The sequence below is a fragment of the Poecilia latipinna genome, unplaced genomic scaffold (genome assembly GCF_001443285.1).
Source record: "Poecilia latipinna isolate Pla-1442-1.1 unplaced genomic scaffold, P_latipinna-1.0 Scaffold1843, whole genome shotgun sequence".
Classification (NCBI taxonomy): domain Eukaryota; kingdom Metazoa; phylum Chordata; class Actinopteri; order Cyprinodontiformes; family Poeciliidae; genus Poecilia; species Poecilia latipinna.
Genome location: NW_015114459.1, coordinates 32081 through 46135, shown reverse-complemented (window position 1 = coordinate 46135; position 14055 = coordinate 32081). Strand labels below are relative to the sequence as shown.

Sequence of the window (14055 nt, the reverse complement as noted above, 5' to 3'; positions counted from 1 at the left end):
AACTGAAAAACTAAGGACTGAAAAAGAGAGCTAAACCAACACAGGACTTTACAGTTCTAACTGTGATGGCAGGCAGACAAATGACATACGACGTACGTTTGACAAGGACCCGACAAGAGACAGGGACTTAAATACACAGGGAGGGTAATCAGGTAACTAGACACACCCGGGAAACAATCAACAGGGAAGACGCAGAGACAGAGACTCACAGGACAGAAACTGAACACAGAAAACCCTTCAAAATAAATACACAGAAACAAGGATCATGACACTCTCTACTCTCTGATATGAAATTATGCTGGAAGAGAAAGTGGACAAGCCCAAACTGTCCCACATATTTGGGAGCATAAAATTGTCTAAAATACATTGGCAGGCTGAAGTAACAAAAATTGTTCATTGGAATACCAGACATAACTAGCTGGACACGCCTTAGCCGTTCTAGAGTTCAGTGGCAGCTCGAGTTACACTACATTCAGCGCTTTGCGTCGCACTTGGTGATATAGAAACCCAAGCTCTCCTCACATAGTTCTCAAACATCAGAAGGTCACATGACCAACCTAACATTTGACTATAGAATATTTATTAGTGAAGCATTTATCGACTCAGTGGATAGGTAGCATCCTATCACAGCACCATGCTGGGATTCAGTAACCTTCTGAGGTTGACACATTCCTTCACAAATGTTGGTAAAAGCAGTTTGCATGTCTAGGTGCTTGATTGCAACATATAAATTCATTCATTATACAATCATGGCATGAGGAAATTATGAAAATAAGGAACTGTCGACAGAATCCAATAAGGACCGCTATATGTATTTTTTTACTTCTTTATCCAGACAGATTGTTTTAGTTAATTGCAAGATATATCACATTCAATAAAAAAAAAACTGAAATTATTTATTATAGCATCTTTTTTTACATCCAAAAACCTGCCACTTCAACTGTGTAGACTTTTTCTACCATGCATCAATTAGCATTTTTCTTTTTTTTTTTTTTAACAAAGTTCCACAATTAAGTTTAGTGAAAAGTATTTATACAGCAAATTAGTTTTCAATGATCGGCTTATACAGCATTTGGCATCTCCCATCCAACACGCCACTGAGGTATTTCTAGCAAGATGTCGTTCACGCCTTCCTTCTGTCTTTAGTTACACATTTCAGACAGACGGGCCTAAAGTTACACTGAAGAAATGTAAAACTGCATACCAAGTTGTATGTGTATATGATGAAGCTGCAGTACGGCAGCTCATATCAGTTTGAAGCCTTGAGTTCATGCAGTTTAGTCAGAGACCACTGTTGAACCTAATGTAAAGTAAATTTGTACTGTAAACCCAGTTGCTATTTAATGTAAAGCTGGCTCTTCTCTCTACCTGATGACTAACTTCCCACCTCTCTATGCTTTTTCTATGACTTCCTTCCTCTCCCAGTGGGTCTTTGGTTGTCATAGTTACATCCATTAACACATCTACTAAGCTCTTGGATCCCTCGTGTTAAACTCACATCCCCTTCCTTGACTTCCATTTCTGTCACAGTCGCAGGGCTTAAAACAAAACAAAGCACTTGTATTTCCCGGGTGAATTGGACAGGTTACTCTAAGAAGTAAAAATCTGATTTGTTTCACTCTTGGTAGAACTTCATTTTTGAGCAACAAGTTTGTAGTATTGCTGTTTTGCAAAAAGTAAGCAACAGTGCTTACTTTTAGACAGAAGTCCGGCCTGTGGACTTCTGTCTAATCTTTCAACAACTAAACTGAACCATTTTTATCTTAGGTTTAAGATCCGTTATGATTTTAGGTGTCAAAAATAAAAACTACCTTACTTGTGTCCCTTTTACATTCGGTAATAACTCATCAAAACATGACATGAGTCTTACTTTTGACAGTCTTCTCTACATGCAAGGGAAAATTACCTTACAAAATCACTCAAACATGAAACTAAAATCCTCAGATATGATAAAAAAGTAAGATTTAAAAATATAGAATAAAATGATATCGATACAGATATGTGAGGTTCAGTATCGACCAATACCGATCCTATACAGAAAAACTGTGGTGACTTAACTTAAAACGTTTCTTTAAAAAAAAACAAAAAACAAAAAAAAAAAAAACACAAACACAAATGTACTGAATTACAAATTTATTTGCTAACTCTGCAGCAGTGTAGCACTTTTAAGTATACTAATAACTTCACATGCTTGGCCAAACATGTAAAACCAACACAGCTTTAATTTGTTCAGTGTTCAACTACTGCAAAATAAACAATGAAGAAACTGACAAGAACAAGTCCAACTACCTTGGCAATGTAAAATGAATGATAAAGCATGACATCACTCAGAGCACAAAGCAACAGATCTACTCTTGGACAACTTAAAATGACCATAAATGTAAACTGAAAAGCTGTTGTTACTGAGAAATCAGTAGTAGTTGAAATAGTAAAATGCATATATTAATCTCCTCTAAACTCAGACGACAGTTTGCTAATAGGCTTCATCTTGGTCGTCTCTCACTAAGCATCTCTGCTGCTTGTATAATTCTCACCTTTAACTCCCACAACACAGCACTCACTTTGCCGCTTTAATGGTGTATGATAGTCCTTGGATCTTCCCAGATTACTCATTCAGCATGTTACCCACACCGTTTTCACATGTGTCCCTAGCAACAAGTAGAACACTGAAGGCAATTCTTGCAAAAGCAAAACACTCTCCTCCCCCCCTCACCCTTTTTTTGTTTTTACACATGGCTTTACATCTTCCTCATCTTCATCTTGTTTTTTTTTATCCTTTTAATAGCCTTCCTCCCTTTCCCTGCCTATCCATGTCTTTATCTGGCCTAACGCGTATTTCCTAAAACAGGCCTGTTCATTTTTTTGTTCTTTGACATAAATAAAATCTGTATTTTTCTCTTTTTATCTGTTTTTCTTCAGCCTCTCCTTTTCTCTCACATCACCGCCAACTGTCTCTTCTCCGCAGAATCACAGCAACACAACAGTCATCTCTCATCAGTCAAGGCTGCAGCTTGCATCAGAATCGTGAACTTTTTTATCTGAACTCCTGTCCCTCCAGTTTGTCATTACATTCCTCCTTCTTACTTCTGTTCCCCACACTTCCTCCTAAAACTGTGGCATGCTCTAAGTTTTCCTGCATTTGGGAAATTTTACAAATCAAGATACTCAAAGCATTGTTTTGGCCTCTACTACTAGAGGGATGACTCCAGTGTCCTAAGTGAGAAAGCTATTACATTTTATATTGGGATCTGAGATGCATTAAAAAAAAACCCTGATATGATCTTTCATACTTGTGCAGTTACTTCCACCAAGTTTTCCAGAATGCTCATGCCACAACATTAGATCTGGTAAAAGTAACATTTGATCCTAGATATGATTATTAGCTTCGCTAAGCTCTTATAATCAAAAAATGTTTTCTTTGGATCTTCAGTTGAAACCAGAAGTTTAGGCAATGTTTTTCTCACTGTATTACATGAAATCAGACCAACTGTTTCTGTATTAGGTCAGTCAGGATTAACAGAATTAATTATATCTTTTTTTATTTAATTTAATTATATCTTAACTTTTTTGAGCGTTTTTGAGTGGAAGAAGACATTACTCCAAAAGAAACATAAAACTTAGATTACGATTTGCAAATGCACTCAACGACCTTAGTTGTCGGAGGCGTGGCTTATGCTACGATGAAGGTGAATTTCGAGAGACCACTGTGACGTTGAAAGAAAAAGAATAAAGCTTACAGGCCTGAGAACACCATCCCATCTAGAAAATATAGACAAGGCAGCACCACAATGTGTTGTTGCAGAAAGGACTGGTGCACTTCACAAATAAGTGACGTCCTGAGGATGGACTATGTGGAAGTTTTGAAGCAACATCTCAATGCATCAGCCAAAAAATTAAAATTTAGCAGAAATGGGTGCAGCTCTCAATGAAAAATGTCACATTCAGTCTAGCTAAAAAGGTGTGTGGAAGAAAGGCGGATTCAAATCTGACTAAGTTGCAACAGTTCTCTTGGTAGGATTGGGCAGAAATTTGAGCAAAAAAAAAATTGCAGTAAAGTTTAAGGCAATTCTACCAAAATTTTACCAAATTCTAAGGAGATGTACAGTATGCAGCATTTTAACTAACCAAATTAGTTTTCAGCTTCTTTTTTTTTTTGTTTCGTTGTGTAATTTGTCATCAAAAATAGACATCACTTTGATTATTACTATAATGAGTGATGTTGCATAGATAAATCATATTTTCGAAAAATATACAAAACCTCTTCATCCCTTTATTTAATTTAAACAAAAAGCAAGCTCCATGTTAAGAAAAAAAATCATTGCTCATATTAGTTTTTAGAAGGCAATTAGGATAATTGGTTTAATTCAAGAGGCTGATAAAATTCCTCATGCAGTAATCTAAAGCAGATTGATTATGATAATGTTAATCAAAACAGAAAATAAAAATGCTCTTCATCATTTTTACCTCATTCTCCAGGCCCACCTCCCACTCTCTTGCTCCATAACCATTTTAAATCTTTTTTTTTTTTTTCCTGGTAATTTCTCTAAAGATTAATTTTCCTTTTATCCTTTTTTTCTTATTCTCATTACCAGTACACAAAATGAACCTTTGTTACACAGCAACAAAACAAGTACTGAAAGGGCTCCTCAACATGAACATACTATAGCAACATCAAAAGACAAAGTAAATCTTGCTCAGTAAAGGTTACCTTCATTATCCACGCAGAGAAAAAAGAGTAACTTGTTACACAGCAAAATAAGGAAGACTATAGAGAATATCTGCAGGGTAATAACCAAGAACAGCTGACTTTACATAAAACTGGATCCCATAGACTAGGTGGTGCTTAGCCAGCATGTCTACAGCAAAAACCTGTGTTAAAAGACTGCACACTTTACAAGGCAAAAAATAAGAAATATTTTAACTTTATTAGCCACAACCATATACACACCTTTTGCTTGCAAATGGCAAAAATGTGTTGCTTTAATTTCAATATTTAAATAAACCCGCTATAAAGAGTCAGAAAATGTTCACAGAAACTTATGCCATCATCATGTTCACGTACATAGATACGACATTAAAAACTGTAAAATCATCTTGAGTTAAATAAAGGAGTTTTACACTGTGGAATTGTTGTTTTGTGGTAATCACCAAGCAGGTTATTAGCTGCATCTGTCAGAGAGACGTTTTTATGACCGCAGCATTATAAAAGTAAGATTTATGGCACTGAGCACGGCTCTATTTTAGTTTCCAAGCAAAGTTACTGTCTGTTTTCCCTACTCGCCATTGAGGAAAGGGACAGAACCTCAAACAAATTCTGCCGCCCAACTTGCTGTACACAAGGTGTCATTCCTGACATACAATGGCTATAAAACAGAAAACTTCAAAATTGGTAACAGAAGCTGGCCACAGAACCTCTGATTGGTAGGTAACACTAAAGCAATATCAAAACATTTGTTCTCTGTAAAAAAAAATAATAAAAAAAGTGTATATAACAGAATCATTGCAATGTTTAAAAATAAACCAGTTGCTTTCTGCTACTAAAAGAAATACTTTTAGGTGTTCCATGACAAAGACCTCTGTAATAAGACCAGAAAATGACACTTCTCTTAGGTTGCATCGATGGTAAAAGCCGCACAGACACTCAGATATTCAACCTGCCTATAAGTGAGCCTATAAATCCAAATGTCTTTGCTAAGCAGGTGGTGAGAAGGCATTTTAAGTGTTTGCGTCTAATCTAATCGATGCTGTACTGGACCAATCTGAATGAGCTCATGGCACAGACGTCACAGAACACAGAAAAAGAAAAACTGACACTTGTGACCTCACCTCTCTCTTCTCTTTTTTTACATCCTGTCCTGCATTATGATCTTCAGTCCTCCATCACCACCAATCCCACCGCTATCCCTCCTTTCAATGCTCGTCATTGTTCCTTCATCCTGACTCATCTGATCCTCAAATATCCTCCTTCCTACATTTATTCTTTTATTATTCTGTTCACACATCGACATTAATAGGTGTTCAATGACCACAGATTAGGATGGTTTAATACACAAGATGATTTTAATATTCAACAAACCAGAAAAAAAAAAAAAAAATTCACTTCTTTCCTGTCTACCTCAATAATCAACTGAAGCCACCCGACACACAAAAAATACTTAAAAACTAAAAAAAAAAAAAACTAAAATGGTTTTGCTAAGATAAGGCACATCAAATTATCATGTCATCAAATCACTCACTGAAGTCTCTTAGCAACAAAAGCAAGAGCTGCCACTCATCAACAACGTGGAGAAAATTCATCTCCCGAGAACAAAAGGCTTAAAAACCAACCATTTTAAAACGTCTTTTGTCCTGCTGTCCATTCTCTGACTTACTATGATGATTTCTGTTTTAACCCCAGCAGTGACTCCGTGCTGTTTATAAAAGCTCTGAGCGTCTTTTACCTTCTTTCCCTTCTTCTTGCGGTGAGCCGACTTCCCTGTGGATTTCTCTTTAGCTTCCTCACTCATCCCGGCAGCTGTGAGAAGCCCGAACAGCTGTGTGCGTCAGGTCCAAAAAGGCTGTTTTTGTTAATCCAACATGAATGAGTGGACGGGTGGAGTGGCGGCCACTCTGGAAGCGCGCAGAGAACAACTCGCTCAGCCGCTCACACCCACTTTCACACACAAACCCACTCTGAGCATGAGGAGAGGAGCCAGCGAGGCTCAGAGGCTGAAGCGATGGAGAGATGCACATTCTGGCTCTTTCCCTTCGCCTCTGTTCCCCCTCTCCTTTTTTCTCGTCCAGTTCGCTTCTCTACCTGTGGTCGCCTCCCACACGCTCCAACAAGTGAGATCACAGCAGCAACAAGCTACAGCATGGGGGCTTGAGTATTAATAGCAATCATTGCCAGCTCATCTACAGGTTGTTTGTGTCTGTGTGCCTCTTACAGACCTCTTGAAAAAGTAAAAAAAAAAAAAGGAAAATCTAAGAAATAAATTTAATAAAAACCCAATAACAGGCATGGGCCAAATATCTGAACAATTTTTACAGTTAGTTATATATATATATATATATATATATATATATATATATATATATATATATATATATATATACTCTGCAACTACACATATATATACTCTGCAACTACACATATATTATTCCACTATCATTTAAACATTTACATTTAACAGACAGATTTCTTAATGTATTTGTATGGTATAAAAGATAATCTTAATGTTTTTTTAAGTGTTTTAGTAACAAAAAATAAATAAAATAAAGACAATTCTATTGTATCCAACTGCACATTAAGATGGATCGATCCCACATATGCCGAATAATTGGCCAACGTCTTCACAACAGTAAACCTTTTTTTTTTTTTGTAAAAGTCAAAAACTTGTAATTGTTTCCTCTCACTCTACATTACACACAACTAGCTGACAGCTCAAAGACAACTGTTGGGGGATGGGAGAAAAAAAAGAAGACAGGGCATAGATGAGTGCTACATCCAACTGGAAATCGTCTTGTACACTATCAAATCTCTCAATTTATGTTAAATCCATAAAATTAACCCAATTAACATTCAGTCAGTTCTATACTGATTGCCACTTTCAACTGACAGAAACCTAGCAATGCTACTTCAGTGTACCTTGCACAAATATTCATGGAGAAATGATGTTACTAGGATGAACCTAGCTCAATCAAACTAGATGAAGCGTGTCTATGAGCCTCAATTTCCACTAATGCCATAAATTCTTAATTTTATGTGGGTCTGAACTTTGAACATGCCACTCTCGCACACAAAAGTGCATTGATCTGAACCTTTTTATCGCAGCACTGGCTGTGTTTAAGGTAGTTGTCCTGCTAAGATATACAGCTCCACTCCAGTTTCATGTATTTTCACAGCCACAGGTTTTTTATCAGGTATTTAACCCCAACCACCCTCTCATCAACTCTGACCAGCGACCCTCTCCCTCCTGAAGAAAAAATACTCCCACAACATTCAATTTCTGCTACCATGTCTCACTCTGGGTAGGATTTTTGTTCTTTGTTACATTTTTTGTCTCATGTGACCGTAACATCTTCTTTCCTGTTCTGTCCCCTATGAGGTCCCTGGCAAACAATGGTTTTCTTCAAACCGCTCTTCCACTTTGTGGAGTTCAATATAATTTTCCTATCAAATGACTCTTTCATGTAAGGTGTGTTGTCTCTGCAGCTCCTCCGGAGTTATTCTGTGCTACTTGGCTGCTTTTTAGCAGACAGTTTAGGTCAGGTGTCACCAACTCCAGTCCTCGAGGGCTACCATCCTGTAACTTTTAGATGCATCTCTGCTCAAACACACCTGGATCAAATAAACTGCTCCTTTCCAGCCTATTGCAGAGAGGAATGAATGTTGGTGAGGGAATTCAGACATTTTGGAGTAGAGGTGAATCTAAACGTTGCAGGATGGTAGCCCTTGAGGACTGGAGTTTGTGACCCCTGGTTTAGGTTGATGGTTATGTCTTGGGCTCATCCTGTTGCAATGTCTAAGAGAGAGACACCTTTAAACCCAGGCCAGATACATTTATCATTTAATAGCTTTTATTTCATCAGAAGAAAAAAAATCCCATTGACGTTAAAAGAATACCGGATAAATCATCATCCACAGAAAGAGAACAATAGGTTATTAAAGGTAGTAGCTCAGCTGTAGCCCCGTCCAGGTAGGTGGCACAGCTAAATAAAACACCAGGCCAGGTGTAGCTTCTATGAAGAAAAAAACAAACAACTGAGCTGACTCATACCAAACTCAAAACAGTGTGCGTCAAATAATATGTGGTTTCTCATGGGCTTGCAAGCCAAAATAGTGATAGATTGATTGGCTAATGCATCCTTAATGGTGTTCTGCTCATAAACACAACCTAAAGATTATATTACAAACTCAAGCATAGGTACAATTTTTTACCAGGAGACTAAATAATGAATGAGGAGAAAGTTATAAAATTATGAACTACTCTTCACTAACCAAGACAAAAGTGAAGGAAGACCTTGCAAACAGTCACTGCTAACCTACTGCTTCCTTATCAATAATGAACAAAGGCAGGAAATCCCCCATGGTGGTGGATTATTGCACTCAAATGGAGTCTGTTTTTGTGAGTGGATTATTCCAGTGTGAGTTTACTTTACCCATTACAATTATAAGTGTACCGTACACCGAGAAGCAAAAGCATTTAGGGATTGTAACCGAGGCTATTCATTATTTCATTCTAAGACAGAGCTACTGATTCAGTCTGTTAAATGTTATGTCTGCAGGAATTAGGCTCATCCTACAGGTGTCACAATAAAAGGTTCATTTTAAGGCGTGATTTTGTGTCATATTTCATATGAGACCATTGACCTCTCATGTTTATACTGTAAACAGATTCTGACTCAACTGAAGCGTGTAGCATGACACCTGGTGGCCAGAGCTTGCTATTACAAATAAAAACTAAAGTTCAGTTTTCCAAATTACTTCTAAAAATGTAAAACTTGATGCAATTAAAACCCATAAAGTAGCATAATTTTCTTTAGTTGTGAGTACTACCACTCAAAGAGCAGTTTGCTCAACTTTAAACATTCTGCCCAGAAACACAGATGAGGAAAAACAGTCAAAAACCTGCTCCTCAAAATAGCTTTCCTGTTAAACTCAGACCTTCCTTATTAAATGATTGACTTGAGAGGTGAAAGTTTGATTTCCTGGAAAGTTTCTGTAAAGAAATCTGAAGTGGCGTTATCCTGCATGTCTAATTGCGAGCATAAAATTCAAGTAATAAAGCCTTATCAGATTTATTTGTAGCCTTCCGCCAGCACTCTATTTGAAAGGTATTCATTCTGTAAACTTTCTTACTTAAGAGGGCAGAGATGGGTCATTTATCATATATAGAGGATTTAAAAGTTAGTTTTAAAACTGCTACAAACAAAGTTATATTGATGGACTTTTCCTCAATTTGTTGCTTCCTGTAAAATATTTAGACAAAGTCTATACTCCTACTTGTTATAATATTTTATGTTTGTGTTTCTGCTGCTTTACTAGTCTAAAATTGTAGGATTGTTCCATTTTCAGCAGGAGTTTTAAAAATAGTTGCATGTTTTTCCAAATAAAGTAGGTATATCATATTACAGTGAGGTACAGTCGGATTACAGGCTTCAAGATGTTCCAAGACTTTGAAAACCTGCCTTAAAAATCCTAGACTTTCCCATCATAGCATTCATAATGTCACTTCAAAGAAAGTTACAAAGTGGCCGGAGTTTTCTCTAGCTTTTGGAATATTAGAACAGCGTCCTCCCTTGACCCACTTGTTCTAGTGCGCTATTGGTCAGCTGGTAGAAAAGATACTTCTTGTTTCTAAGAAGAAAAATAAACTTTTCTGCAATGAAGCTAAAGGACCATAAGGGCTGCATGATATTTAAAAAAAAAAATAAAAATCTGATAACCATATTTTTGATAAATATTGCAACGTCATTTGCAACAAATTCAGTCCTCACTCCTCTCTTTCTCATCTATGCTTCTATATGACATTTAGAGATGTTGGTATAAAAACTAATGCTTAGCTCTTTATATCAAAAATAAACATCATAAACATTTTAGACATCATTACTATAACTGCAATAACCAATACAATATGGCAATAATATGTTGGAATAATAATAATATGTTAAATCATGTTTCACTGTTGTTTCGCTGAAACAACAGTGAAATGTGTAACTGTTATACTTTTACTCGTACTGTGAAAATGTCCTTCTTACTGACAGATATCAACATTTGTAGCACTTCTCTGTTCTTCCAGCTCTGCCTCTTCGGAGCGTCTCCTCATTACTCGGCGCAAATTGAAAACGACAACTCAAACACACCTTCACTTTCACGCACACATAATAATAATGTGTCTCTCCCTGATTGCATCCAACCAAAGAGCAGTAACTCAATATCCTTCTAGCTGATAGTAACCCTTTCAACCAGCCATTAGATGCCTGCAGGAAAGGAGAGTGTTTTTCTTTTTTTTTTTTTTTTAATGATTGCACTGTAAGTGCTCCATAACTCTGAATAATAACAGACAAAGACAAAGAGAGATGTTGGTTATTGGAGCTAGAGGGTGGTCAGGAACAGTGGGATGCTAATGGGAGCAAAACGATCAGCTCGAGAGGAGGATGCGCTGTTCATTTAGGCCTCGATGATAAGTAAACATGAAACTTCAGATTTCACAGGGGAAATATGAGGGGTCATTAATTTCTTCAGTTACTACCGCAGAGTAAACAAGAAAAATGGGAAGCGCTGTGAAAGAGAGAGACGCTGGAGTTGGAATCTGCCTGCATAAATGTAACATGAGATTTATTCTGTCTAATTTATGGGAAGGCAGTGAAGGTCTGAGACAGAAAAATGTGTTCTGGTTTGCCGAGTGGCCTCAGACTGCTTTGCAAGAAAAGGTGTTTGCATGTTTGACGCAAACAACAATAACTGTATGGAGTTATCTCAGAATAACAATAAGTTTGACTAAAAACTGCAGTGTGTGTGTGTGTGTGTGTGTGTGTGTGTGTGTGTGTGTGTGACATCATTTCTGGTAGATTAGCTAAAAACATTCAAATTAATTCATCATTTATTGCAGTGAAATTATCTGACAGACAAATTTAGAAAAATGATTATATTGATTCTATTTGTTAAGAGTAGAAAAAAATCAATGTTGAACTATTCTCTCTTTTTGGCACCCATTCCAATTTCTATTTAATATGAAAATGAAGAATGACTTCATTAAAGGAGCTGTATTAAAAGTTTCCCAGCCACACAGTGCAATTTTATAGCACAAACAAGTAACTATGTTACCTCCGGTTGTTGTAAAAATGCCATATGTATCAAATACGACTTAAAATCAACTTAACTGTGTAATTGAACACCTTTAAATTGGGTCTCTGTCTCTAAGAAACTCTTGCTCTTTCTGAAACTCCACCTTTGGGAAGTCATCACAACAGCGCTGCATTTTTAACCCATAAAACATTTTATTTTTTTTTATTTTTTTTCCAGCGTTTCACTGAGAAGTAGCTCATATGATGAGCTCAATAGCTGCACAGTTCCACCAGGTGTCTGCTAATTGCTGGTGGTAATTAGCCTGGAAGTTGCAGGACTGAGGAGCAGCTTCGTCTTCAAAGGTGGGCTCGACACCACAAACAGGGATGACAAAATTAAGAGGAAGATTAAAATTGTCTTTAAAGCTTGCCGTTAGAAAACTACACCAAAGACTGCCATTTCATGGTTACCAAGTTTCAGTAACAACAATTAGCTTCAGCTAACATGGTATTTGATTTTTTTTTGGAGAAAAAAAATCCTCTGTCCTACCTTCACAAATGTAAAAATGCAAAATTTACTAAATGTGTCCATTTTTTTTCTTGGTTCAAAAATCATATTTATTTATTTTTTTATTTTTTTTTTTTCCTCGCTCTAGTAGCCTTTATTTGAAAGTTGTCGGACAGGAAATCGAGTAAGACATGCCGCAAAAGGTCAATGTGCTGGGACTCGAACCAGTGATGGTTGCATACTAAGGCCTCCATATATGGGATGTGCGCTTTACACCTGCGCCACCACCGTCCCCATCTTGTGTCAACTTATTCACTTTTGAAGAAGCATTTTGGATCCATGGAGGACTCCTCTATTAAAACGCTGCTGCAACCTGGATGACTGAAAATATGTTTTAAACAGACCAAATGAGAGCAGACTGAAGCTACTCAGCCTGCCTCAACTTGTTCAGCATTTCAATTAAACCTGAACAGCACTGCCTTTACATATTTGGAAGTTATACCACAGCATTTGAAGAAATTGCAGAATATCTTGGTGCACGGCCTTTTTAATCTATCAGCTAATAGACAAGGAACACCAATGTTGCCACCAATGTTGCAACATCCATATGAACCTATATCATCCTAACTTTGCATATTTTTCACACTGATGGTTCAGAAGCAAAATATGTGATCAGATTAACGTTGTATGCAAAAATCTATGGCACATGAAGGCCCACATCTGCTTCAAAGAAATTTCTTGTGAAAACCTGAGCTCGCTGCAGGTGTGAACCTGTTGCAGGCGACTCTAGGTAGTAAATTGTGAAATCTCTGGTCAAAATGGCAGATGACAGAATGTAGCGTTTTGGCTCATGGTAAAACGGTCACCCCCGCAGCAAAGGCAAAACACTAAGGCTTGTGTTGGCTCCACATCAGGGGATTTTTTTTAAAAGGTAGTTTTGAAATTAATATAAATGTGTTTATTTTCTTCTAAGAACAAAATTCCCACAAAGGCTGCACCTTGCCTTAAAGTTTTATGTCTGTCACCACGTTGCCTGACGTGAAGGAATGTCCAAATACTAGTACTTGATAAAGATCAGGTTTTTTGTGTAATCGAAACCAAAAAAAAAAGAAAAATCATTATTAACCGTTTCTGTTTGCTTTTATCTGATTTTTACTCATTGCCTGCTTCATTTGTTTACATTTCCTCCCACCACCACTGTCTCCACATCTGAAGTCTAAGATTACAGTTCAGACACTAAACCAACGATGAATGTCCAAATTAATAATAAGAAAGACAAAAACTATTTTTGATGCCCCTTGCATACTAATGACCTCATTTGAGAGAGAATCTTGATGAAGACCAGACAGGAGGAAATTAGTCTGAGTTCATACTCTGTTACCAAGGCAGCACCATGGCGAAAGATGAATCCCTATGGTAACAACATTAGAGTGGCAGGATTTCTCCATGGCAACCCTCAAAAAAAAAAAAAAAAAGCTTTCAAGAGGAAGTTCAGCATGAAAGAGATTATCTCAATCAATAGATTCAGTAGTTTATTTATGCCTGGGCCTCAATCTGCTCCTCCAATACTCTCAGATTCAGACAGGCTAACATTCAGTCCAGGAGTCATGTGCCTGAAAATGCACCAGCTGGGATGGAAAGGTCACCATGAGTGCAATGACCCTGGGTTCAGCTCTCAACAAGTACTTCCAGATGAGCATTAAATTACTTGGGGGGGGGTTAAATAAACTTTTTTGTCCTCCCAAATTGACATATAGAGTGGACTTATTTTCTTTCGA

General features: G+C 37.1%; 1 protein-coding gene across 2 annotated transcripts in view; it reads right to left on the bottom strand.

The window, feature by feature from the left end:
- Positions 1-14055, bottom strand: part of LOC106934687 (ankyrin-3-like) — a 107319-nt gene that overhangs the window by 85369 nt on the left and 7895 nt on the right. Inside the window, exon 1 of one of the 2 annotated variants that reach the window (XM_015014742.1) lies at positions 6441-6824. The exons of the other annotated variant lie outside the window; for it this stretch is intronic. Coding sequence (XP_014870228.1) covers positions 6441-6506 — 66 coding nt within the window. The 5' untranslated portion in view covers positions 6507-6824. Of the gene's footprint in view, positions 1-6440; positions 6825-14055 lie in introns of those variants that run through there. 2 annotated transcript variants of the gene reach the window in all.